Raw genomic sequence first — 20,984 nt, 5'->3', positions numbered from 1 at the left:
GAATTCTGAGGTAAATATTTGCTCTCCGATCCATTTTACCAAAGGTTATCTGTATAAAAACTGCCAGAATTCTAGCTCGAGTGAAGGTCCTGGCCACTGTGCCACCAACTGCAGCACTTAGGTTGTACCACTCTGATCTGATTTTTTGTTTAATGTATCATTAGTGTGTGGGCATGTTGTATGTGGGGGTGCGAGTGCCATTACATGTATGTTGAGATGAGAGGACAACTTTGTAGAGTCTTTGACATGTTCATGGGTGTTGGGGATCAAACTCTGGTTACTAAGCTTATGTGCCAAGCGCCTTTTTTCAGCTGAGCCATCTCACTGGCCCTGGATGTTACTTTAATGTGGACATTTCCTTGACAACCCTTGTTTTCTTGTCGATATAAAAGTGATAAATTCCCTAATAGGGCTTGTGCCGGTCAAATATCTATGATAGATTGTCCAAAGTGGGCGATGGCAGCATTTGGGGGGAATTCAAGAACATCCTCATCAAGGCCTTAATCTGTTCCAAGGCCTTTTAATTTCTATGATGTAAATGAGTTTTGTATCCATGATATACATATCACCACATAAAGGAGTTGTCAAGAGTGTCATCTCTGGACTGGGGATGGAGCTCAGAGATAGTAAATACAAGATTCTAGGTTTGATTCCCCAGTGCTGCCAGCAGATGAGAGTGGGGTGGGCAATTTCCAGTGACCACACTTTTTTTTTTTTTTTCAACCCTTTTTTTTCTCTAATACTGTCCCCAGTTTTTTAGTCCTTTAGTGGCCAACATAAAAACACCAGCTCGTATAACTAATTGATCTCAAACTCTGCTAGAGGCACAAAGGAGTCAGAAACATATATTGAAAACTTTATAGAAATATAGAGAAAAAAAATACAACTGATTCAGAGATTTCTCCCCTCTCTAAAGGACGGATGGACAAATAGTTGGAGCTCCTAGAGGTGACAAGGGTGTTCCCTGTCCATCTCCTCCTCTAGGAGCAAGGCATCTAGCTCCTTCAGCCGTTCTTGCAGTAGAGACCCCACATCCCGGCTGGGTGCCAGGTTGGGAGTAAGGGTTCTGCTTGCTACGGTGCGGACCCCTCGTGATGGTCGCCGGGATCGAGGAAGGCTACTGTCCCGAAATTCTACTGCTCTTCGGAGCTTCCTAGAGCTGGTAAAAATCAGAGTTCCATTGCGCTCCCGTGGTTCCTCAAAGATGGTCTCAAAGGTCCTGGGTCAAGCAGGGAGAAGAGGTCTTTACCAGGATTCTCCCTGGTTCAAACAGCCCTCTACTGCCCTCAGACCTTCCAAGTTTCTCACCTTCTGGTCGTTGGTGATTGGTAATTCTTATTGGTGTAAATTTCTTCCAAAGTGAACTCCTTCTTATTCAACCTGGAAACAAAGAGCAGAGGGCACTGAAGATTCGGGAAATGCCTGATGCTGATGGGAATTTGGGTTTCTGGGCCAGGTGAGAGTCAGAAGTGATAGGTGAGGAGATTCTATGCACAAGCCATGTCCATGCCAAATGTAATGTCCCAGGTTCCTATGCTGAGAGGACTGTCAGCTCCCTGCTCTCTGAGCCTCTTACCTGATTGGTCGAGGCAGCCCCATTGGCGTAAGGTTTGGTTGGAGACGGACAGGTGTCCTCCGTATTCTGAATCTAGAAACCTTCCCCATGGTCTGCAAAAAATGGGCAGAGGGTGAAGAAAGGCTTGGGCTCAGGCCTTGGCTGGCTCCTGTCTTTCTACTCATTCATTACCTTGGTCTCGGGATCAGAAAACACCTTGTCTTTTGAGGCTCTTAACTCCTTCCCCTTTGTTGAACCCAACCTGCAGAGATGGTCAACAGTCAGGACAAGGGCATACACAGCAATGCAACCGTCTTCTGTCAGTGAATACTGAGCAAGGGAGGCCAGGCTCATGCTGAGGCTAGAGTTCCAGAGGGGGATTGAGAGCACTACCTGGGTTCTGCCGGCTCGCAGAAGAAGGAAGCAGAGGCATTGGCTGAGCAAGATGTAGTGAGAGAGGGCGAGACTCCCACTCCTCCAAGAGGGAAGACCTCTTTCCGGAGGCAGGGCCGAGGAGGTGGTGGGGTCCGGGCCATCTCCCCACAACCCACAGTATGTCTCCGGGGCCTGGACTGGCTTGGCTGGGATGGGACGGGAGGACAGCTACCTAGGTCAGGGAGCCCCAGATCAGGGCAGGAATAGCTTCGTCCCAGAGATAACTTAGGGACAGGTGCTAGGGAATTGCACTGAGTCCGCCACTGGTGGATAGGGGGCCTGGGACTGACAGATGTAATTTTCTCAGTAGCCCTGGACTGCTCAGCCTCCGAGATGGCAATCTTCAACTCCAATTTCATGGGAGGTGAAGGGGGTGGAGGCTGTGGTGTTTTGTTAGGTGTGAGGAAGATATCGGCAAAGCTTTCAAGCTTTGATCGGACCGAACGGAAGAGAGGGGCCAAGCCCCAGGGACTGAGACGGGGTCGTAAAAGGCTTGATGATGATGTCACCGGGGTCTCCAGAGCAGGATCTGCAGGTGAAGAAAGGAGAGGGTCACAGGTGGGTGTTCCTCACCCTCAGGTGACTAAAGCATTACCTCATAAGCCTCAAGTTTCTTCCCCCAAACACTAATTTGTCTCTGGAGGAGTGAACCTGCTCCTAAAATGCTGTAATAGGATGGCCTAATGCCCTAAGCCCTGGATTTGATCCCCAGTAAACTCCCTGAGCCCAAATCCCATTGTCACACAGCGCTCAGCCATGGGAGCCGGCTAAGCCCCACCCACGGTTCTGCTCCTCCTGTTTCAAGCTCACACTGGCAATTCCAAATTCTCGGTCTCATTCCTCTATTGGAGTCCTTACCCGGTACTGGGCTCTCTGGAGGATCTGCAGGTAGTGTAGACAGTTGGAATGGGGGTTCTAAGTCACTGGGTGTAGGCATTGGCTGACCAACTTTTGTCATAGGCTCAACTCTGGGGTGAAGGGACAAAGTAAGAGTTGGGGGTGCTTCCAAGTCCAGATCCCTTCTGTGGCAGTGCTTCCCCTGGCCCTTAAGGCTTCTGAAGGTGCTAGAAGGAAGGATAAGACAGGTAAATCCTGATGCCCCCAGCTCTGGATATCTGGATGATAGCTTTGATAATCCTTTCCCCACCCTCTCACCTTTGTGCTGGGACAATGAGGTTGGGCTGATCTTCATCAAAACCCTGGATATAAACAGGGGAGGTGTTTTGAAAAAGCAGGAAGCCATTTTTGGCTTCTCCAGCTCCCCATGATAGTCACCAGATATATGCTTGGTTGTACACAAAAGATCTTTTTCTTATTTCCTTTATTCAAGTAGGGTCTACCGAATAAAATTTTGTCATTGGGGTAGTGGCACATGCCTTTATCCCAATACTTGAAAACAGATGCAGGCTATAAAGTGGGATAGCCTAGTCTACACAGCTAGTCTACATATTGAGACCTTGTCTTAAAACAAACAAGCAAACAAACAAAAACTTGTTGTCTTGGCCTTTACAGAAATCCCCCTCTAGCCCCATGCTTGCCCTAGCTGGACCCAGACATCGTCACTGCACTTTCTTATACCTCTGCTGGTTGTCTGGCACTGGCAATGTCTTCCAGTACCACCACTAGGGTGGGCTGAGGGACCTGGTCCGTCTTTTGTGAGGGGCTCTCCTCTGGGCCAGGTGCTGTCCTTGATCTCGTTCTCAAGGTGGGTGAGGACTGGCGGACTCGATTCAAGGGTTCTCTGCACAAGTGCAGTGGGTCAGGAGGCCTAGAAAAAGACCAAGAAGGTCGGTGGGGTCAGTGGGCTCAGCTGTCTTCTCAGCTTACCCCCTTCCCTCTCACACCTACCTGGCTTGCAAGGACCACTTGACCTGTTGGGATGGCAAAGCAGGTGACTGTGTGCAGACAGGATCCTGATGATGGTTGTGAGTCAGTGGGCTGGGAGTGTCCTCTTTGCATGTCAGGGGGACCTACAAGAGGAAGAGCTGTTAGATGCAAGCAAAACTGGGTTCATGCCCATAATCCCAGCATTTGTGGGGCTAACACAAGAAGACTGCTTCGAGTTCCGGGCCAGCCTGGTCTAAAAGGTGAGACCCTGTCTCAGTAAGACAAAACAACAAAACCCAGAGAAACAGAGTGACTGGACAGGGTCTTCTGGGTCTCACTGTGTCCTTAGCCAGAGGAGGGAGGGATTGCAGCTGGACTACACGCAAATCCCTAAAGGAGATGATTGGTGTGAAATGATGTAATCTCTCCTCACCCAGGTTCTAGAGAAATAGAAAAATGGTAGAGACAGTACCATTTTTCTCATGTCTGCCTTGTGGCCGAAGACACCACCGCATGCTTCCAACAGGACAGAGAAGTGACAATTTTGGGTTTTTGGTTTCTTTTTTTAAAAGCACAAAAAATTATGTTTTTGTTTTACTCCCAGGTGTGTGATATGGGGCTGCTTTAGATTGTCCATATCAACTTACTATGATTTGCCTCTAGCAGGGGCATAATTTTGCCAGCTGCAGATAGTTTCTGCAATTGTATGACATTTGGAATTCTGGGGACTTTTCATGGTAAGGCCCCCGAGGAATGGGTTGGTTATTGATTGGATGTTTCTTATTATTCACAAGAAGAAATTAGACATCCTAATAGCGAAGATCAAACTTCCCCAAGGAACTCGACACCCCTAATCAGCAGGAAGTAGTCTACCATCGCCCCCTTTTCTCCCTTGGCTTTACTCAGGGATCTCTTCCATCTCTAGTCTTTTTCTTTCTTAACTAGTGTTAGGGGGTTGGGCAAAGAGAAGAACCCACAAGTAGCAAAGGATAGTGATAACAAGGCAGTCATAAGAGTTTTTCATACTTAGTAGGATGTGGTTGGGGGAGCGGCTGACTGGACAGACACATGAATTACCTGAAACCATAAAGTCTTGCATTATGGACGCTGCTTTGAAGGCTTAATGGAACTGGTCTGACTTTAGTACTAAGCCAGGGCAGGGATGGAGGATAGGGAAGAGGGAGTGTCTTTCACTTAGAGGCCTCACCCTGTTTGTAGTCATGACATCTTCCAGCACCACGGCCAGGACCCTCCGAGAGGCCTTTTCTAGGGATGAAGGGGTCCCCAAAGGCTGCAGCCTCGGTCTTTTCGGGCTCCTGGCTTCCCATGATGCTCGAGCTAGAGGCTGACGGCACAGGCTTGGCTGTGTAAAAGGGCTGGAGGGTGAAAGTAGAAGAAGACAGTTGCCTGAACCTGTTGTTGCCTCCGTTGTAGTCGGGTGCAGCCGTCAGCATCCCCGTCTCCCGAGCTCAAGTCAGGCGGGCGGGGTACGCTCTCACCTGGAGTTCCCAGGCAAGTCCATGGGGGAAGCGGCGGTTCCGGGGAGTCCCTGGGGGATCCCAGGCTGAGGCCTGGGGTAAATTGGGGAGCGGGGGAGTGGGGAATGAGGGCCAGCTCCTCCCCCGGGACTCCGCCCTTCATAGTCCGTCTGAGGTTCTCAGTAGGGCACAGGCCCTTCCTCCAAAGGGCGCCTCCGGCCGGCCTCTGGGAGCCGGGTCCTCCGGCTGCAGCCGCTTTGATCACTCGGGCCCTGCCTGGCACCTGCCGCGAGACTGGATTGCGGAGGTTACAGCTCTCCAGCAGCTCGAGCCTCCTGGGACCTTTGTCCCTGTAGATGCCTCCCTGAGGTTCTCTGGGATCCGGTGGGATCCTGGTCCTGAGAGGCTTCCGTTTCCGCTAGATTCCTCTGTGGTCCTCGCCCCACCAAGCAAGAGCTCCAAAAGAATTACCCCACTTACTAACAGCCCTCCCTCCTACCAGATCGCCTAAATTGGATCTCTGTGGAAAGACTCTTACTGCGCGGTTCTTCCAATCAGAAGCCGCGCAACTCGCCTCCTCCCACTGGGAGCTTCAGCTTTTAACGAAGTTCCCCTTGGGGGAGGCCTAAACTCATCACTGAACTCGGTCCGGATTCTGGGGTATAAACTGTCAAACCAACCGGTAGACCATTCACTCCAATCCCAGAAGGTCCAGCCCACCGGTAACATCCCACCCCAAGCCCCCGCCCTGCTTGGATCCCCGCCCCGCGTTCTCGGGCGCCCCGGACCAGTTGGCTCAAACGTTTTCTTCTCCGCCCGCCTCCCTTGCCCTCTCTCCAGCCCGGTCCCCCCCACTCCCACCCCTCCCCTACGGCTCTCACCGCAGCTTTCCGAGGATCCGGGTTTTCAACAGCTCCCACCTCCGGCTTCTTTAAAGCCTGCCTTATGCAGCGCTGTCCAACCGTCAGAGGCCTTCTTCTGTGTGTCTTAAGCACCGCCCAATCGCCGGTTCCGGTCTTCCGGGGTTAGGAGAAACTACGTGAAATCTCCTGCCCGCCATAATACCTAGGGGCAAAGAAGCTCAATTGGGCCTGCACCGCCATTTTAATTGAGGGCAATCCGGTTTTAGCACTAGTCGACCGAAAAGCGTCCTTTTTCAAAGGCCGGTCAGCGACCAACTACTATGACACGTTTCTTGTTATATTTGGACAGGTGTAGAGAAGCTAAAGTTTCTCCACCTAACGTATTTTTTCTTGTTCTTACGCCCGTGAATATCGATTAAATGTTAAGGATTTGGGAATTTCCCATTTTCTTAGGTTTAAGTTCCTTAGGATTGAAGTTCCGGGAGTCGGGATGGGGGGCGGAAAACCTGAAGACCCCAAGTTAAAGAGTAGGCCTGATGTGGCCTCGAGCTTCTTCTTGAGTTTCCGGAGAGACTGGGAACAGCCTAAGTGGGGAGAAGGCTGGGTGCGGTGAGCTTCATTCACAAGCCTTCCTCTCTCCTCCCTCCCCCCCCCCACTCCTTTCTTCCTAGGTAGTGTCTGCAGGCCACTAGAAGGCGACTAATATGACCAACCTGGGATTGCTTGGTGGAGCTGGTTCAGTGTCCTTCCTGCTCTGGGCTGGCAGAAGTAACTCTTGGAAGAGGAGCCTGTCCTCTGCAGGGTGTCAGGTAGTCTATAGGAATAAGAGATAAGGAGTCGATCCTAATCCTTGCGAGTCTGCACCAAAGGACCCTTTGTTAGGAGCGGGACTACTGATGGGGAATAAGTGGTCATTTACTGGCATTTTGCACCATCAATGTGCCTTTACCACCTAACCAAAGTTCCTAACTCCCCTAGAATTATGTGTTCTCTCTCTCTGCGTGTGTTGGTGTTGGTATGTGGAGGTCAGAAACCATTGTCGGGTGTCTTTCTCAATTGATCTTTTTGTTTTGTTTTGTTTTGTTTTTGTTTTTCCAGACAGGGTTTCTCTGTGTAGCCCTGGCTGTCCTGGAACTCACTCTGTAGACTAGGCTGGCCTCAAACTCAGAAATCCACCTGCCTCTGCCTCCCAAGTGCTGGGATAAAAGGCATGCGCCACCACTACCCAGCTCAATTGCTCTTTTTAAAGAAAAAAATTACTTTTAAAAAAGTATGTTGGGCTGGTGAGATGGCTCAGCCGGTAAGAGCACCCGACTGCTCTTCCAAAGGTGCAGAGTTCAAATCCCAGCAACCACATGGTGGCTCACAACCATCCTTAACAAGATCTGAATCCCTCTTCTGGAGTGTCTGAAGACAGCTACAGTGTACTTACATATAATAAATAAATCTTAAAATAAATAAATAAATAAATAAAAAAGTATGTTTTTCAGATCTTTGTGAGTTTGAGGCCAGCCTGGTCCACAGACTTAGTTCCAGGACAACCAAGGCTGTTAAACTGAGAAACCCTGACTGGAAAAACAAAACAAAACAAAACAAAAAACAAACAAGCGAAACAACAAATATGTATGTTTATTGCCAAGTGGTGGTAGGACATACCTTTAACCCCAACACTTAGGAAACAGAGACAGGTGGCTCTGAGTTCAAAGCCAGCCTAGTCTACAGAGTGAGTTCTAGGACAGCATAGGCTACACAAACCCAGTCTGGAAAACCAGACAAAGAGGTATGTTTACTTGTGTGTTGTATTAGTTAGGGTTCTCTAAAGGAATAGAACAGTTACAATGAACATACATACATGGGATTTATTAGAGTGGCTTAGAAGCTGTGGTCCTAGCAGCCCAACAGTGGCTGTCTCCTGACTGAAGGGGCAGGGATCAGGTAGTTGTTCTGTTCAGTTCAGAAGACCAGATGTCTTGGCAGTCCCTTCGGGTGCCGTAGTCCCAGGGAAGTCCTCGAGCGCTGCTGGTCTTCAGTCTGTGTTAGAATCCTGAAGAAGTAGGTTCTAACACCAGTGAAGGGATGGCTCAGGAACAGGACAGATGAATTCCTTCTTCCATGTCCTTTTATGTGGGCTGCCACCAGAAGGAGTGGCCCAGATGGAAGAAGGGTCTTATAACTCAAATAATGTAACCAAGAAAAAAAAAATCCCTCAGGGTTTTTTTGTTTGTTTGTTTGTTTGTTTTTGAGACATGCCCAGCTTGGATTTTAGTTAGTTCTAGATGTAGTCAAGTTGATAACCAAGATTAGCCATCCCATGTGTCCTTATGTATGGGGGCACATGTATCACTGTGCATGTATGGAGATCAGAAGACAATATGTCTACCATGTGGGTCCCAAGGATAAAACTCAAGTTGTCAGGCTTGGTGGCAAGCACATTTGCCCACTGAGCCACTCCTTCAAGTTGACAAAACATTAGCCAATGAGGAACTTGATTCTATTTTTTAGCAAAGGGTGAAAAAGATGGTATGGCACTGGCAGTGGTGGTACACAGCTTTAATCCCAGCACCTGGGAAACAGAAGCAGAAGCAGGCAAACCTCTGAATTTGAGGACAGCCTGGGCTACACAGAGAAAACTTGTCTCAGGAAAAAAAATGGTATATATATATATATATATATATATATATATATATATAATTATTATTTTTAGCTTTTTGACGCAGGGTTTCTCTGTATAGCTCAGGCTGTCCTGGAACTCACTTTGTAGACCAGGCTGGCCTCAAACTCAGAAATCCACCTGCCTCTGCCTCCCAAGTGCTGGGGTTAAAGACATGGCGCACGGCACAAATACACTTTCTTGAGAAAGACTTTCCTTTGTTAGTAGCACAGATCCAAGTACTAACTTTTCATGAACATTAGCTGAAAAAATATAGAAAGAGGAGAAAAATCCAAGCAAAACTCTGATGTCACTGTATTCATAGAAAGACGATGGCATGGAGGCAGGCAACATTCTGTAACGAGCATTTTGCCAAATCCGTCCTGTTGGCATAATGAAAGCTTCAAGGGAGAAAGGAGGTGCAGATGTTTTTTTGTCTGTTTGTTTAGGGCAGAATCTCATGTAGCTCAGGCTGGCCCCAAATTTGACTTTGACCTCCAAATTCTATCTACCTCACAAATACTAGGACTATAGGCAGGTGCCACTAGAGCCTGGGAGATAGACAGGGTCTGGCTGTGAAGCTGTATTAGGGTTCTCTAAAAGAACAGAACTAATAGAGCGAATCTCTATGTGATGACTATTCTTGGTTGTCAACTTGATTACTTTTGTAATTAAACCCCAAAATTAAGGGATGTAGCCACCAGTGGCCATGGAGAAGTGGGTACCTGGAAGGAGAGAGCTGGGGTGGATGGAAGGATGGACTGAGAGAGGAATGAAACCAAGACAAAGTTTCTGATCAAGGTCCAATGTTTAATTCTTAAGTCTGAATTTAAAGGGGGGAAACCCATCCCTCACTTTGCAAGGATCTTACCAGGAAAGCAAGCTCAGCACCTCAGCAGGTTGTGGCTTCTCGAAGGAAGCTGCAGATGCAGCAGACAACAGACTTCACCTAGGCCAGAAAACTCCACCCTAGGTGGGCTAGGCGACTGTGGCAAACAAGGTCTGATTTAGCCCACTCAAGGTTGGAGGAAGGGCACAGTTCCTCCCTTTTTATTTATTAAAAATTAGCTGGACTGGGGCTTAAGGTTTACGTAATCTCCATGGTCCTGCCTGAGCACTATGCTGACTGGCAGCTGTGTCTGGCTTAGGTCTGTGCTCTCTCTCACCTGTCCTGGAGGACACATGCAGCTTGCTTGTGTTTATTTGAACAAATAGGGCCTTTTCAGTGTTTCTTGGGCGGGGGGGGGGGGTGGGGTGTGTGCGTGTTTTCGAGACAAGGTTTCTCTTCTATATCCCTGGCTGTCCTGGAGTTCACTCTGTAGACCAGGCAAATCCACTTGCCTCTGCCTCCCAAGTGCTGAGATTAAAGGCAAGAGCCACCACTGCCCTGCTCCTTTCAGTGTTTATTATGAACAAACACAGTCTCTGGCACATGCCAATATCTTAGACTGATAAGAGTCATAGAACATCAGTGGCCCGTCTTTGACTGCTGGCCCTCATAGCACATCTTTTTCCCATTCAGACCAAAGCCACAATATGTATTTCTTCATAGTGATGAATAACTGCCATGGTGAATGACTGAGCTTGCCAAAGATGATCCTATGTGAAAGCAACCAATCTGCTAAAAATACAAAGTCAAAAGTTAAGAGCAAACAGGATTAAGGTTGTCTGTGGAGAAGATCAGTTCAGCTGTACTCAATTCAGTTGTAAATTAGCAGTGATCAGACCCTTGGTGTTGGGGAGGTGGTTTTGAGAATCACAGAAAACTGTTACTTCTCAGGTAATGTGGAGGCTGTGCTCCAAATTAACTCAGCTGGCTGATAAAGATTCTTAGCCGTCTTCATAATTGGAATCATACTTGCTAGAAGACTCAGGGTCTGTGCTCACTTAAAGAACCAATCTTTCAGGCAGCCATCAGGGTTCATCTTCCTTTTGTGAAAAAAACACAAACAGAACCTCTCCCTCATATTAAAATGGGTTTTGGACCATTCCACGTATTAGTTAGGAGGTCTCACCATTTAACCATGGCATATGAGCTGAAAGTGACTAGGTGCCACTGGCAATCTGCTGCAGACTGACCTTTAGCATTAGTTTGCAGAAAATTTAAAACAAAGAAAGCAAGATGTGGCTGGGCGTGGTGGCACATGCCTTTAATCCCAGCACTTGGGAGGCAGAGGCAGGTGGATTTTTGAGGCCAGCCTGGTCTACAGAGTGAGTTCCAGGACAGCCAGGACTACACAGAGAAACCCTGTCTTGAAAAACCAAAAAAAAAAAAAAAAAAGAAAGAAAGAATGAAAGAAAAAAGAAAACAAGATGTGCTTTTTGGCGACCTTGGGGGGATATAATTCCCCCCTTTTTTGTTTTGAAAAGCCAATTTTTCAGAGTGTGATGCGCACAATTCCTTGTCCCATTAGGTTATAAGGAATTCCAGTTTTATGTTAAATACCAGTTTCCTTACAACATGATATAAAGTTGTTAGCAGTATAGGCTGGTCCACTATCTGTCTTAATGACTTTAGATAATCCCATAGCATTAAAGGCTTGTAAACAATGATAAATTACATTTCTAGAGGCTTTTTCCATATGTAGAGAAGCAAAGAGAAATCCTGAACAAGTGTTAATACAAACGTATATATTTCAATTTTCCAAATTCTGCATAATGAGTTACATCCATTTGCCAAATATGATTGGACATAGGCCTCATAGATGAACACCTAAATGTGGACATTTACAATCATTCTTGCCTGCTCCTTAGTGATCTTATGTCTGAGCCTTAAGGTATGGCTAGAGAGATGAAATTTATTATGATCAGGTCTAGTCAATGCAACAGGATCTGAAACTAAGACCTCTCCAATTAGAGCTCTGTAATGCGATTATTGCCTGCAGCTAAAGATCCAGGAAGGCCAGAATGAGCTCGTATATGACCAATATAAATGGAATTTTTTTTCAAGCATGAATGATGTTTTCCAATTGTGAAAACAGAGATCCTGCTGGTGTATTAAAATTAAATGTACCACAAGTTTCCAGCAAAGGAATTGACTCGGCAACATATAAACTATCAGTAAAAATATTAAAAGCATCATTCAGACTGAAAAACATTCAGTACTGCTGTCAGCTCTGCTAACTGAGCTGAGAGGCCAGGAGTCTCTATGACTACCTGTTGATTATTCATAAGAGATCCAGCTCATCCTTTAGAGGAGCTGTCCGTAAAAATCAAAAGAGCATTATACAGAGGCTGTAAGATGTCATATTAGGAAATATCACCTTATGTACATTTAAAATTTTTATCAACCCATCTTGAGGATAATGATTATAGTTCCTTTAAATACTATTTGAGCAAGCAACCAATCTGTATTGTTCTGCTTCAGCCAAGTATCTTGATCTACACTAAAAGGCTGAACTCTGATGTCTGGTTCTTTGCCAAAATAAGTCAGTGCCTGCTTCCTTCCAAGTATAATTATCTGGGCTACTGCCTTATAATATGGCAGGATATTACATTTAGAAGATATCCTTGAATGTATCCACATAAAAGGAGCCCTTTGCCACAATAATCCTGTAGGCATATGAGTCGTATTAAAAAAAATCAATAGATGTAAAGGCAAAGAATAATCTATATAAGTAACAAATTGTTTTTCAATAGCTCTTTTAACCTTTAAGGCCAGCAATCCTTCTGAGGTTAAAGATCTAGGGGAGGTAGGATCAGCACCCTCTTTAAGAATATCAAATAAAGGCTTCAATTCTCCTGTAGTAAGCTTTAAATAGGGGTGAAGCCAACTGATATCACCTAACAGCTTTTGAAAATCATTTAAAGTTTTTAAACTGTCCATGCAAATAATTATCTTCTGCGGAAAAATAGCTTGATCTGTAAGTCTAAAGCCCAAATAATTATAAGGATTGTGAATTTGTACGTTTTTCTGGAGCTGTTTGCAGTCCTATATCAGCTAAAGCATGCTGTAAATCTCTGTAACATAAAAGCAAGCCGGCAATGGTGGCACATGCCTTTAATCCCAGCACTTGGGAGGCAGAGGCAGGTGGATTTCTGAGTTCAAGGCCAGCCTGGTGTACAGAGTGAGTTCCAGGAGAGCCAGGACTACACATAGAAACCCTGTCTTGAAAAACCAGAAAAAAACAAAAAACAAAAACAAAAACAAAAGGCAAGTCCTGAGGATCTTTTCCTGCTATTAAGACATCATCTGTGAAATGAATGATGTATATCATTGGCCATTGCTGTCTTACAGGCTGAATGGCTTGTGCCACAAACTTTTGACACAAGGTAGGACTATTAGCCATGCCCTGAGAAAGAACTGTCCATTGATATCTTTTCATAGGTTTGTTAAAATTAATAGAAGGAACACTCAAAGCAAATCTTTCACAATATTCAGGGTGCAAAGGAATAGTAAAGAAACAATCTTAAAAACTACCACTATTTTATAATATCCTTTAGGAATAGCCACTGGGTGCTCATAGTCAGCTATTGGATGGAACACAGGGCCCCCAATGAAGGAGCTAGAGAAAGTACCCAAGGAGCTATAGGGGGCTGCATCCCTGTAGGTGGAACAACAATATAAACTAACCAGTACCCACAGAGCTCATGTCTCTAGCTGCATATGTAGCAGAAGATGGCCTAATCAGCCATCATTGGGAAGAGAGGCCCCTTGGTCTTGTAAACTTTATATGACCCAGCACAGGGGAACGCCAGGACCAAGAAGTAGGAGTGGGTGGGTAGGGGAGCAGGGGCGGGGAGGGGTATAGGGAACTTTCGGGATAGCATTTGAAATGTAAATAAAGAAAATAAAAAAAAAAAGGAATAGCCACTGGGGATGGAAGCCCAGGTTGTAAAGCTCCCATATGTACCATGATTTCATTAACCTTTGTTAGATTGTGTAACATTCTCCATTTACCGGATTTTTCTGGATAACAAATATTGGAGTATTCCATGGTGACTGAGACTCTCTTAGATGCCCTGCCTCTAATTGCTCCTGCACTATCAAAGATGTGGCTTCTATTTTTTTCTTTAGATAAAGACCGCTGATCAATCCACACTGGAATATTATTAAGCCTTTGAATTTTATCAGCATGGGATGCAGGCAAGATAGTGGCCATTATGGAAAATACCCTAAGCCTCTAGTGTTAGAGTGAGTCTTAGGACCCTCAAATGTCTTAATGCCTTGTCCTTCCTTTCCTAGCCCCTGACCAGGCAAAAATCCTTGTCTTAGCATCTGCTTAGTCACTGCCTCATTAGGACTACAAATTTTAAGATCCATTTTTAACAAGAGATCTTTTCCCCAGAGGGTAATAGGCAAATTTGACATAACATAAGGCTGAATTTGTCCTGAATTGCCCTCCTCATCTCTCCAGGTTAGAAGTTTAGAGTTTTGTTTTGGGTTATTGGCATAACCAACCCCTTGGAGGTGAGTGAGCATATCAGATAAAGGCCAAGTTGAAGGCCAATCTTGTCCTCTAATAATTGTTACATCAACCCCAGTATCTATTAATCCTTCAAAGCTTTTTCCTTCAGTGATTAATTTAAAGTTAGGTCTCTTACTAGTAATAGATTGAACTCAGTATACATCAGAGGAACCAAAGCCACTCTGTCCTCTCTACTCTTAACAAATCTGGAAGGTAGCAGATGCAAGGGAACTAAAATAAGTTGAGCAATTCTTTGGTTAGCAGATACAGTTATAATACCATAGGGGAAGCAGCCATAATTTTAATTTCTCCCTCATAATCATTATCTATAACACCTGGATAAATCTGTGTCCTTTTACTGCTTTGTCCTAGAAGAAACCCAAGTTTCTGCAGGTAAAGGTCCAAAAACTCCTGTAGGCAGGGTTTGAACTTGTATTTCTGAGGCTAATACTGTGTGGGTGGTAGAACAGAGGTCCAATCCTGCACTGCCTGGGATTTCCCTGGCCTGGCAGCAGCTTCATGGTCCCTTAAGCTGCTTGCTGTGGGCGTCTGGGGGCTTGAGGCTGGCCCCTCTGCTTGCTTCCCTGGCATGGGATGGCCCTGAATATCTGTCTTAGATTTACATTATCTGGCCCAGTGGTTGCCCTTCTTGCATTGAGGACAAATTCCTGGGCCGTCATAGCCTGATTGCTTGCTCATGGCGCCTCTGTTCCTAGTACAATTATCTTTCTTTCTTTTTTAAAGATTTATTTATTATTATACATAAGTACACTGTAGCTGTCTTCAGATGCACCAGAAGAGGGCATCAGATCTCATTATGGGATTACGGGTGGTTATGAGCCACCATGTGGTTACTGGGATTTGAACTCAGGACCTTCGGAAAAACAGTCAGTGCTCTTACCCACTGAGTCATCTCGCCAGCCTTTCTTTCTTTTTCTTTCTTTCTTTCTTTCTTTCTTTCTTTCTTTCTTTCTTTCTTTCTTTCTTTCTTTCTTTCTTTCTTTTTGGTTTTTGAAGACAGGGTTTCTCTGAATAGCCCTGGCTGTCCTGGAGCTCACTCTGTCGGCTGGCCTTGAACTCAGAAATCCTCCTGCCTCTGCCTCCCAAATGCTGGGATTAAAGGCATGTGCCACCACTGCCCGGCTAGTATAATCATTTTTAAAATGATCCAGACTTCCACATTTAAAGCATATTTTATTCCTTTGTTTGTGCGAAAGCATTGCTTACACAGTGCAAAGCAGTGGCCACGGCTAAGCCCCGATTATATGAATAATCTCTGCACAAAGATGAATATACCTAGCTAAGTCTGTCTGTGCTTTGTATGGTTGAAGTGTCATGACACACTGCATTAGCATTCTCATAAGCCAATTGTGTAACAAAAGGAACTCCTGCTTGAGAATCTCCAAAAATTCTTCTAGCTGCTTTTAGTAGACTATCCACAAAATCCTGAAAAAGTTCATCAGGAGCCTGTCTACTACTAGCTAAATTTCCACTGAGATTCCCTTTAGTTGGTAATTGATTCCAAGTGCGGCAGGCAGCCATTGCAACCTGTGCATACATTTCAATGGGAAACCCAATCTGATTAGCATTGCCTTCAAGTTGATCTTCTCCTAAAAGCATGTCAGCACCCCAATCTGGGTTACCTGTCTGAGCATTCAACGTGGCAGTTCTCTTACTAGCTTCACGCCATTCAGAACTCCAAAGAAAGAAATCTCCTCCTGACAAAGTAGCCTTACACAGAGTCTTCCAATCCAGGGGGGTTAAATTTGACTCCATCACAGTATCCAATAAAGCTTGTATAAAAGGAGCTGTAGGGCCATACTGTGCCACAGCTATTTTTAACTCTTTTATCACCATGAACTACAAAGTCTGGTATTGTCTGACTCTATTGTTCTGCTGGTCATTTAGCTTCACTATAGGGAAAGCTGGCATGTCAGATGTGTCCTGCCCTTTCCTGAGAACCTGACTCACAGCTCTTTCTAGCAGCGATTGGTGTATCTCTGAATCATTGTTCTTCCCTGTACTTGACACCCTTTTTAGCTCCTGTAGCTCATTAGTCAATTTCTGCAGTTTAATTTCAAACTCTAATTTATTTAGTTGCATGTCCATCTGGACAGCATCTCCTGCAGTAGAGGCCATAGGTGGAGGCCGATCCTCCTCATAATATTTAGCAGCTCCTTTTTCAGAATGAGCTTTCTCCTCTAATGTTAGCTCATCATTAGTATCTCTATACCTTTCTTTTCTTCTGTTTTGTTTTGTGTTTGTTGTTTTAAGATTTATTTATTTATTTAATGTATGTGAGTACAGTGTCACTGTCTTCAGACACGCCAGAAGAGGGCATCGGATCCCCATTACAGATGGCTGTGAGCCACCATGTGGTTGCTGGGATTTGAACTCAGGACATCTGGAAGAATAGTCAGTGCTCTTAACCACTGAGTCATCTCTCCAGCCCTCTACACCTTTCTAATTTAGGGTTGCGAGGGCCCTTTTCTGAGAAAGCTCTCTGGCAGGCGCTCTCCCTGGGCACACCCTGACACCAGCGTGGCCTCTTCATCCGTAGCATCTTTCATGAGCGCCCAGAGGCAGAGGGTGATATTGTCTGCCTCAGTGGTTCTCAGAGCTTCTCCAGTTTTTTTCCCAGGTTCTCTTATCTAAAGTTCTTTCTTCTTGAATCCATGAGCAGCAAGAATCTATCTGATCTGAAAAGTTTTCTAACAATTGTTCTTCAAACCCTACCCCTCTTGCTGGAAGCAGCTCTTGAAGGCTTCGGACAAAGGCCTGTTTAGAATTTTCCAGTCCCATTTTCCACCATCAATCCCTAAGTGGAATCAGTGTTGGGTCAACACTGCCCCATCTTAGCCCGTATCCCTTCGCACTTACAACAAGAGGATGAAATTTAAGGCTAGCATAGCATCAGTGCTGTGTGGTGTTACTTACCGTGCAGGGTACCACCTTCTTCCATTTTCCGTGGAACTCCACCAAGACAGTGTCCCTCCAATGATCTCTGCATGTCCAGTCCCCACCTTTGAATGCCACCTGTAGCCGCCAGAAGCCATGGAGAAGTGGGTACCTGGAAGGAGAGAGCTGGGGGTGGATGGAAGGATGGACTGAGAGAGGAATGAAACCAAGACAAAGTTTCTGATCAAGGTCCAATGTTTAATTCTTAAGTCTGAATTTAAAGAGGGGAAACCTATTCCTCACTTTGCCTGGATCTCACCAGGAAAACATGCTCAGGTGCTCAGCAGGTCATGGCTTCTTGCAGGAAGCTGCAGATGCAGCAGACAACAGACTTCACCTAGGTCAGAAGACTCCACCCTAGGTGGGCTAGGCGACCTTGGCAAACAAGGTGTGATTCAGCCAGCTCAAGGCTGGGGAGAGGGCACAGAGGGACATACCTATGAGGGATTTTTGTTTAATTTTACGTTGAAAGGTCTACTGCTAATCCAGATACTTGAAATAGGAAGATGCACCTTGAATCCAGATCTTTTGAGCTTGGGCCATGCCTTCTGCAGGAAGCCTATGTAAAGACACGGAAGAAGTTGTCTTTCTTTGACTGTTTGTTCCAATCTTACTAGCAAATCTATTCCTTCACGGGCACTAGAGCCTGCTTCTTAGGGATTGTGATGTGTACTGAAGGCCAGCTGGGACATCCAGCTTCATGGACTTGATAATGACTTGATTCCTGGACCTCCTGTTCATAGGCAGCCATTGCTGGATTAGCTGGGACCACAGCCTGTGAGTTATTCATATATATTCATTCTATAAATATATACAAGATTATATATTTATAGATAAATGTTCATTCTACAAGTTGTTTCTCTAGAGAACCCTAATATACTCTTTTGTTGTTGTTGTTGTTGTTGTTGTTTTGTTTTGTTTTTCGAGATAGGGTTTCTCTGTGTAGCCCTGGCTGTCCTGGAACTCACTTTGTAGACCAGGCTGACCTCGAACTCAGAAATCCACCTGCCTCTGCCTCCCAAGTGCTGGGATTAAAGGCATGTGCCACCACGCCCGGCTAATATACTCTTTATATATAGAAAGAGGATTTATTAAAATAGCAATGGCTGTCTATAACACCAGGCTGAAGGATCCAGTAGTTGTTCAGAAGCTGAATGTCTCACCTTATTTCATTTAGTGTCCACAATATTCATCCATGTTCAGTATATGTCAGAATTACATTCTATTTTGGATACTACTAGATAGTATTCCATTGTACATTTTGCTTTGTTTATACATTCATTTTTTTGATGGGCCCTAGGTAGACACCATCTTCCGCTGTTTCACCTAATGCTGCTAAGGACATAGATATAAAGTTCCTTCGAGGTTCTGCAGCCAGCTCCTTTCCCCCATACCAAACAAGCTTTCCCTGTTTGTCCCAAGGTGCCTTAAACTCAAGATTCTCCTGTTTCAGTCTCCAAAATACTGTGATTACAGGCATGGGCTACCATGCCTCATAACTTTTTCTGATGTAGTCTTAGAAGAGGAATTTCAGTGTGAATGCCAGAAAAATGGTACAGGAATCCCAAAGGGTACTGGCACTTACTTATGGGTCAGATGACCTAAGTTTGATCCCTGGATCCCACAAGGTAGTAGGAAAGTTCTATGTTTAACCCCCAACACAAAACAAAACAAATAAACAAACAAAAATCCCAAAACACACAAAACAGAAAAACCACCACACACACACACACACACCATGCCCCCCCCCCAAAAAAAAATCAACAACAACAAAAAAAGTCACTTTAGGAAAAGAATCTCAGAGTAAGCCAGTGTGAAGGAAAGTTGAAGTTTATAAAAAGATAGAAAGGCACCCAGGAAAATCATAAAGCACACCTGAAAGAGGAGTGTGGCTTCTTATAGGAAAGTCACACAGTGGCCACACACAACTCAAGTGGTCGCTGAGAAGCCTTTCCCCACTAGTCTTGGCAAATGAGGTCATAGGCTGACTGCTGAGGTGCATTAGCTAGACTCACCATCTGAGAAGGTAAAAACACGGGTTGAAATGTGTGGGGATAGGGGTGGATCTGAGGATGGCTCAGCAGTAGGAGCACTGGTTGTTTTGAGAGAACCGGAGTTCAGTTCCCAGCACTCATGTCAACTCCAGGCCCAGGATATCTGATGCCCTCTTCTGGCCTCGCCAGGCACTGCATGAATCTGGATGCTGCTGCACAGTATAGATTTTATTTTTTTCTTTATTTGCTACTTTGTAGGTTATCCCTGGGTTCTTCTGTCTCCTAACAATATCTTCTCCTGGCTCAACTGTCACCTCTTCTCCTACTCTCTGACCCTACTCTCCTGTGCCCTGGGTCCTTCTCCTGTCTACTCGCCAGCTCTCAGCCTCTGCTGTCTTTTTTTTTTTTTTTTTAATATTTATTTATTATATGTAAGTACACTGTAGCTGCCTTCAGACACACCAGAAGACGGCATCAGATCCCATTACAGATGGTTGTGAGCCACCATGTGGTTGCTGGGATTTGAACTCAGGACCGTTGGAAGAGCAGTCAGTGTTCTTAACCACTGAGCCATTTCTCCAGCCCTCTCTGCTGTCTTTTTATATCCAAACCTGTCCCCAGGATTCTAAGGAGGCAACTCACATAGAAGAGCATAGGGTCTATTAAAGGGTCAGGCACATAAAATAAATCACACTATAACACAGACACACATACACATAAAACAAATTACAGCCAAGTTGGATTTGAATGCAGAGATCCTGCTTCTGCCTCTTGGGTGCTGAGGTCAACAATGTCCATGACCTCACCTGGCTGAAATATAGATCTATAAAAGAAACAATGTCTCCCTGTTGTTGGCAAGTGTGTGTTAAAGTAACTTTTATTCTCCTGATATAACTGTCATCTCCAAGGTTTACTGCTTTAGTCTGCTAACCCAGGCCTAATCTTGGAAGCTTCCAGCCTCCATAAAGTCTTACCAAGGCCTAGAGTGTTTTCCTCCTCTCTGAGACTAGAGGCCTAGAGTGTTCCCCCCCCCACCCCACCCCCCCGAGACTCACTGCAGAATATCCTCACCCTTTCCTGTTCTTCCTGACCTCTGTTGGCTGGCTTAACTCAGTTCTGGCTCAAACCCCTCTCTACGCTAATTCAATCTGGCTTCTTTCTCAGTCTCTGGCTGAATTGCTCTGCTTGGCTTCAAACTAACTCTGGCAATCTGTTCTAATCTTCTGGCTCCTTCTCATTCTCTGACTCATTCTGTCTTCAACTGTGTTTACCTTGTTCTCTCTCTGCAATCTGTCTATAACTGTCCCAGGAAAACTGCTTTCTCTCTCTGCCCTGTTTTCTAAAGTCACCTCTCCTTTTTGTCTCTTCTGGTGTGAATTGTGTGTATCCTATCTCTGACTCATTCTGTCAACTATTCCTCTGATTCATCTCTTTGTCTGCTCCTCAATTAGAAGTAACTTTCAAACATGGATGCTTCCTTCTACCATCTAACTTTACTTTCATTGTTTAGGATTTAAGCTGTGTATTAAGGGTGAATCTATATTCCAGCCAGAGGTGTTACAGGTGTGTGCTAAGGGCATGTCTGTATTCCTGCCAGAGTAACCTTGTAGTTGGATTAAAATCCCTCTACAACTGTGGTGGTTTGAATAGGAATGGCTGCCACAGACTGAAGTGTTTGAATGGTTGTCCCATAGGGAGAGGCACTATTATGTGGTGTAGCCTTGAGAAAGAAAGTGTGTCACTGTTGCAGTGGCCTTTGAGGTCTCATATATTCAAGTTACAGCCAGTGTGGTATACAGTCTCTCCCTTCTGCCTT

General features: G+C 45.3%; 1 protein-coding gene across 2 annotated transcripts; it reads right to left on the bottom strand.

The window, feature by feature from the left end:
• Window positions 1-821: 821 nt before the first annotated feature.
• Window positions 822-6,331, bottom strand: Prr14 (proline rich 14). 2 transcript variants are annotated; one of them, XM_021201034.2, is made up of 12 exons: window positions 6,177-6,331; window positions 5,317-5,388; window positions 5,025-5,193; window positions 3,839-3,960; window positions 3,569-3,758; window positions 3,146-3,189; window positions 2,849-3,054; window positions 1,949-2,519; window positions 1,748-1,817; window positions 1,577-1,668; window positions 1,309-1,380; window positions 822-1,219 (listed from the first exon to the last, which is right to left on the bottom strand). In XM_021201034.2, exons 2-12 carry the CDS (start codon window positions 5,337-5,339, stop codon window positions 943-945), a joined length of 1,836 nt encoding a protein of 611 aa, XP_021056693.1. In that variant the 5' UTR covers window positions 5,340-5,388; window positions 6,177-6,331; the 3' UTR covers window positions 822-942. The 2 variants fall into 2 exon arrangements, with proteins under 2 accessions (XP_021056693.1, XP_021056685.1); XM_021201026.2 differs by lacking the exon at window positions 6,177-6,331 and having other exon boundaries at window positions 5,317-6,004.
• Window positions 6,332-20,984: the final 14,653 nt, after the last annotated feature.

The sequence above is a fragment of the Mus pahari genome, chromosome 1 (assembly GCF_900095145.1).
Source record: "Mus pahari chromosome 1, PAHARI_EIJ_v1.1, whole genome shotgun sequence".
Taxonomy (NCBI): Eukaryota; Metazoa; Chordata; class Mammalia; order Rodentia; family Muridae; genus Mus; species Mus pahari.
This window is presented reverse-complemented; position numbering and strand designations above follow the sequence as displayed.

What these genes read in the sequence shown, in the direction of transcription:
- Prr14 (XM_021201034.2), bottom strand. Translation starts at nt 5,339, where the DNA reads ATGGACTTGCCTGGGAACTCCAG. An exon ending in TGCGAGCCGGCAGAACCCAG is followed by an intron (nt 1,818 to 1,948) that starts GTAGTGCTCTCA and finishes CCATCTCTGCAG; the next exon opens with GTTGGGTTCAACAAAGGGGA. An exon ending in TTTCTGATCCCGAGACCAAG is followed by an intron (nt 1,669 to 1,747) that starts GTAATGAATGAG and finishes CATTTTTTGCAG; the next exon opens with ACCATGGGGAAGGTTTCTAG.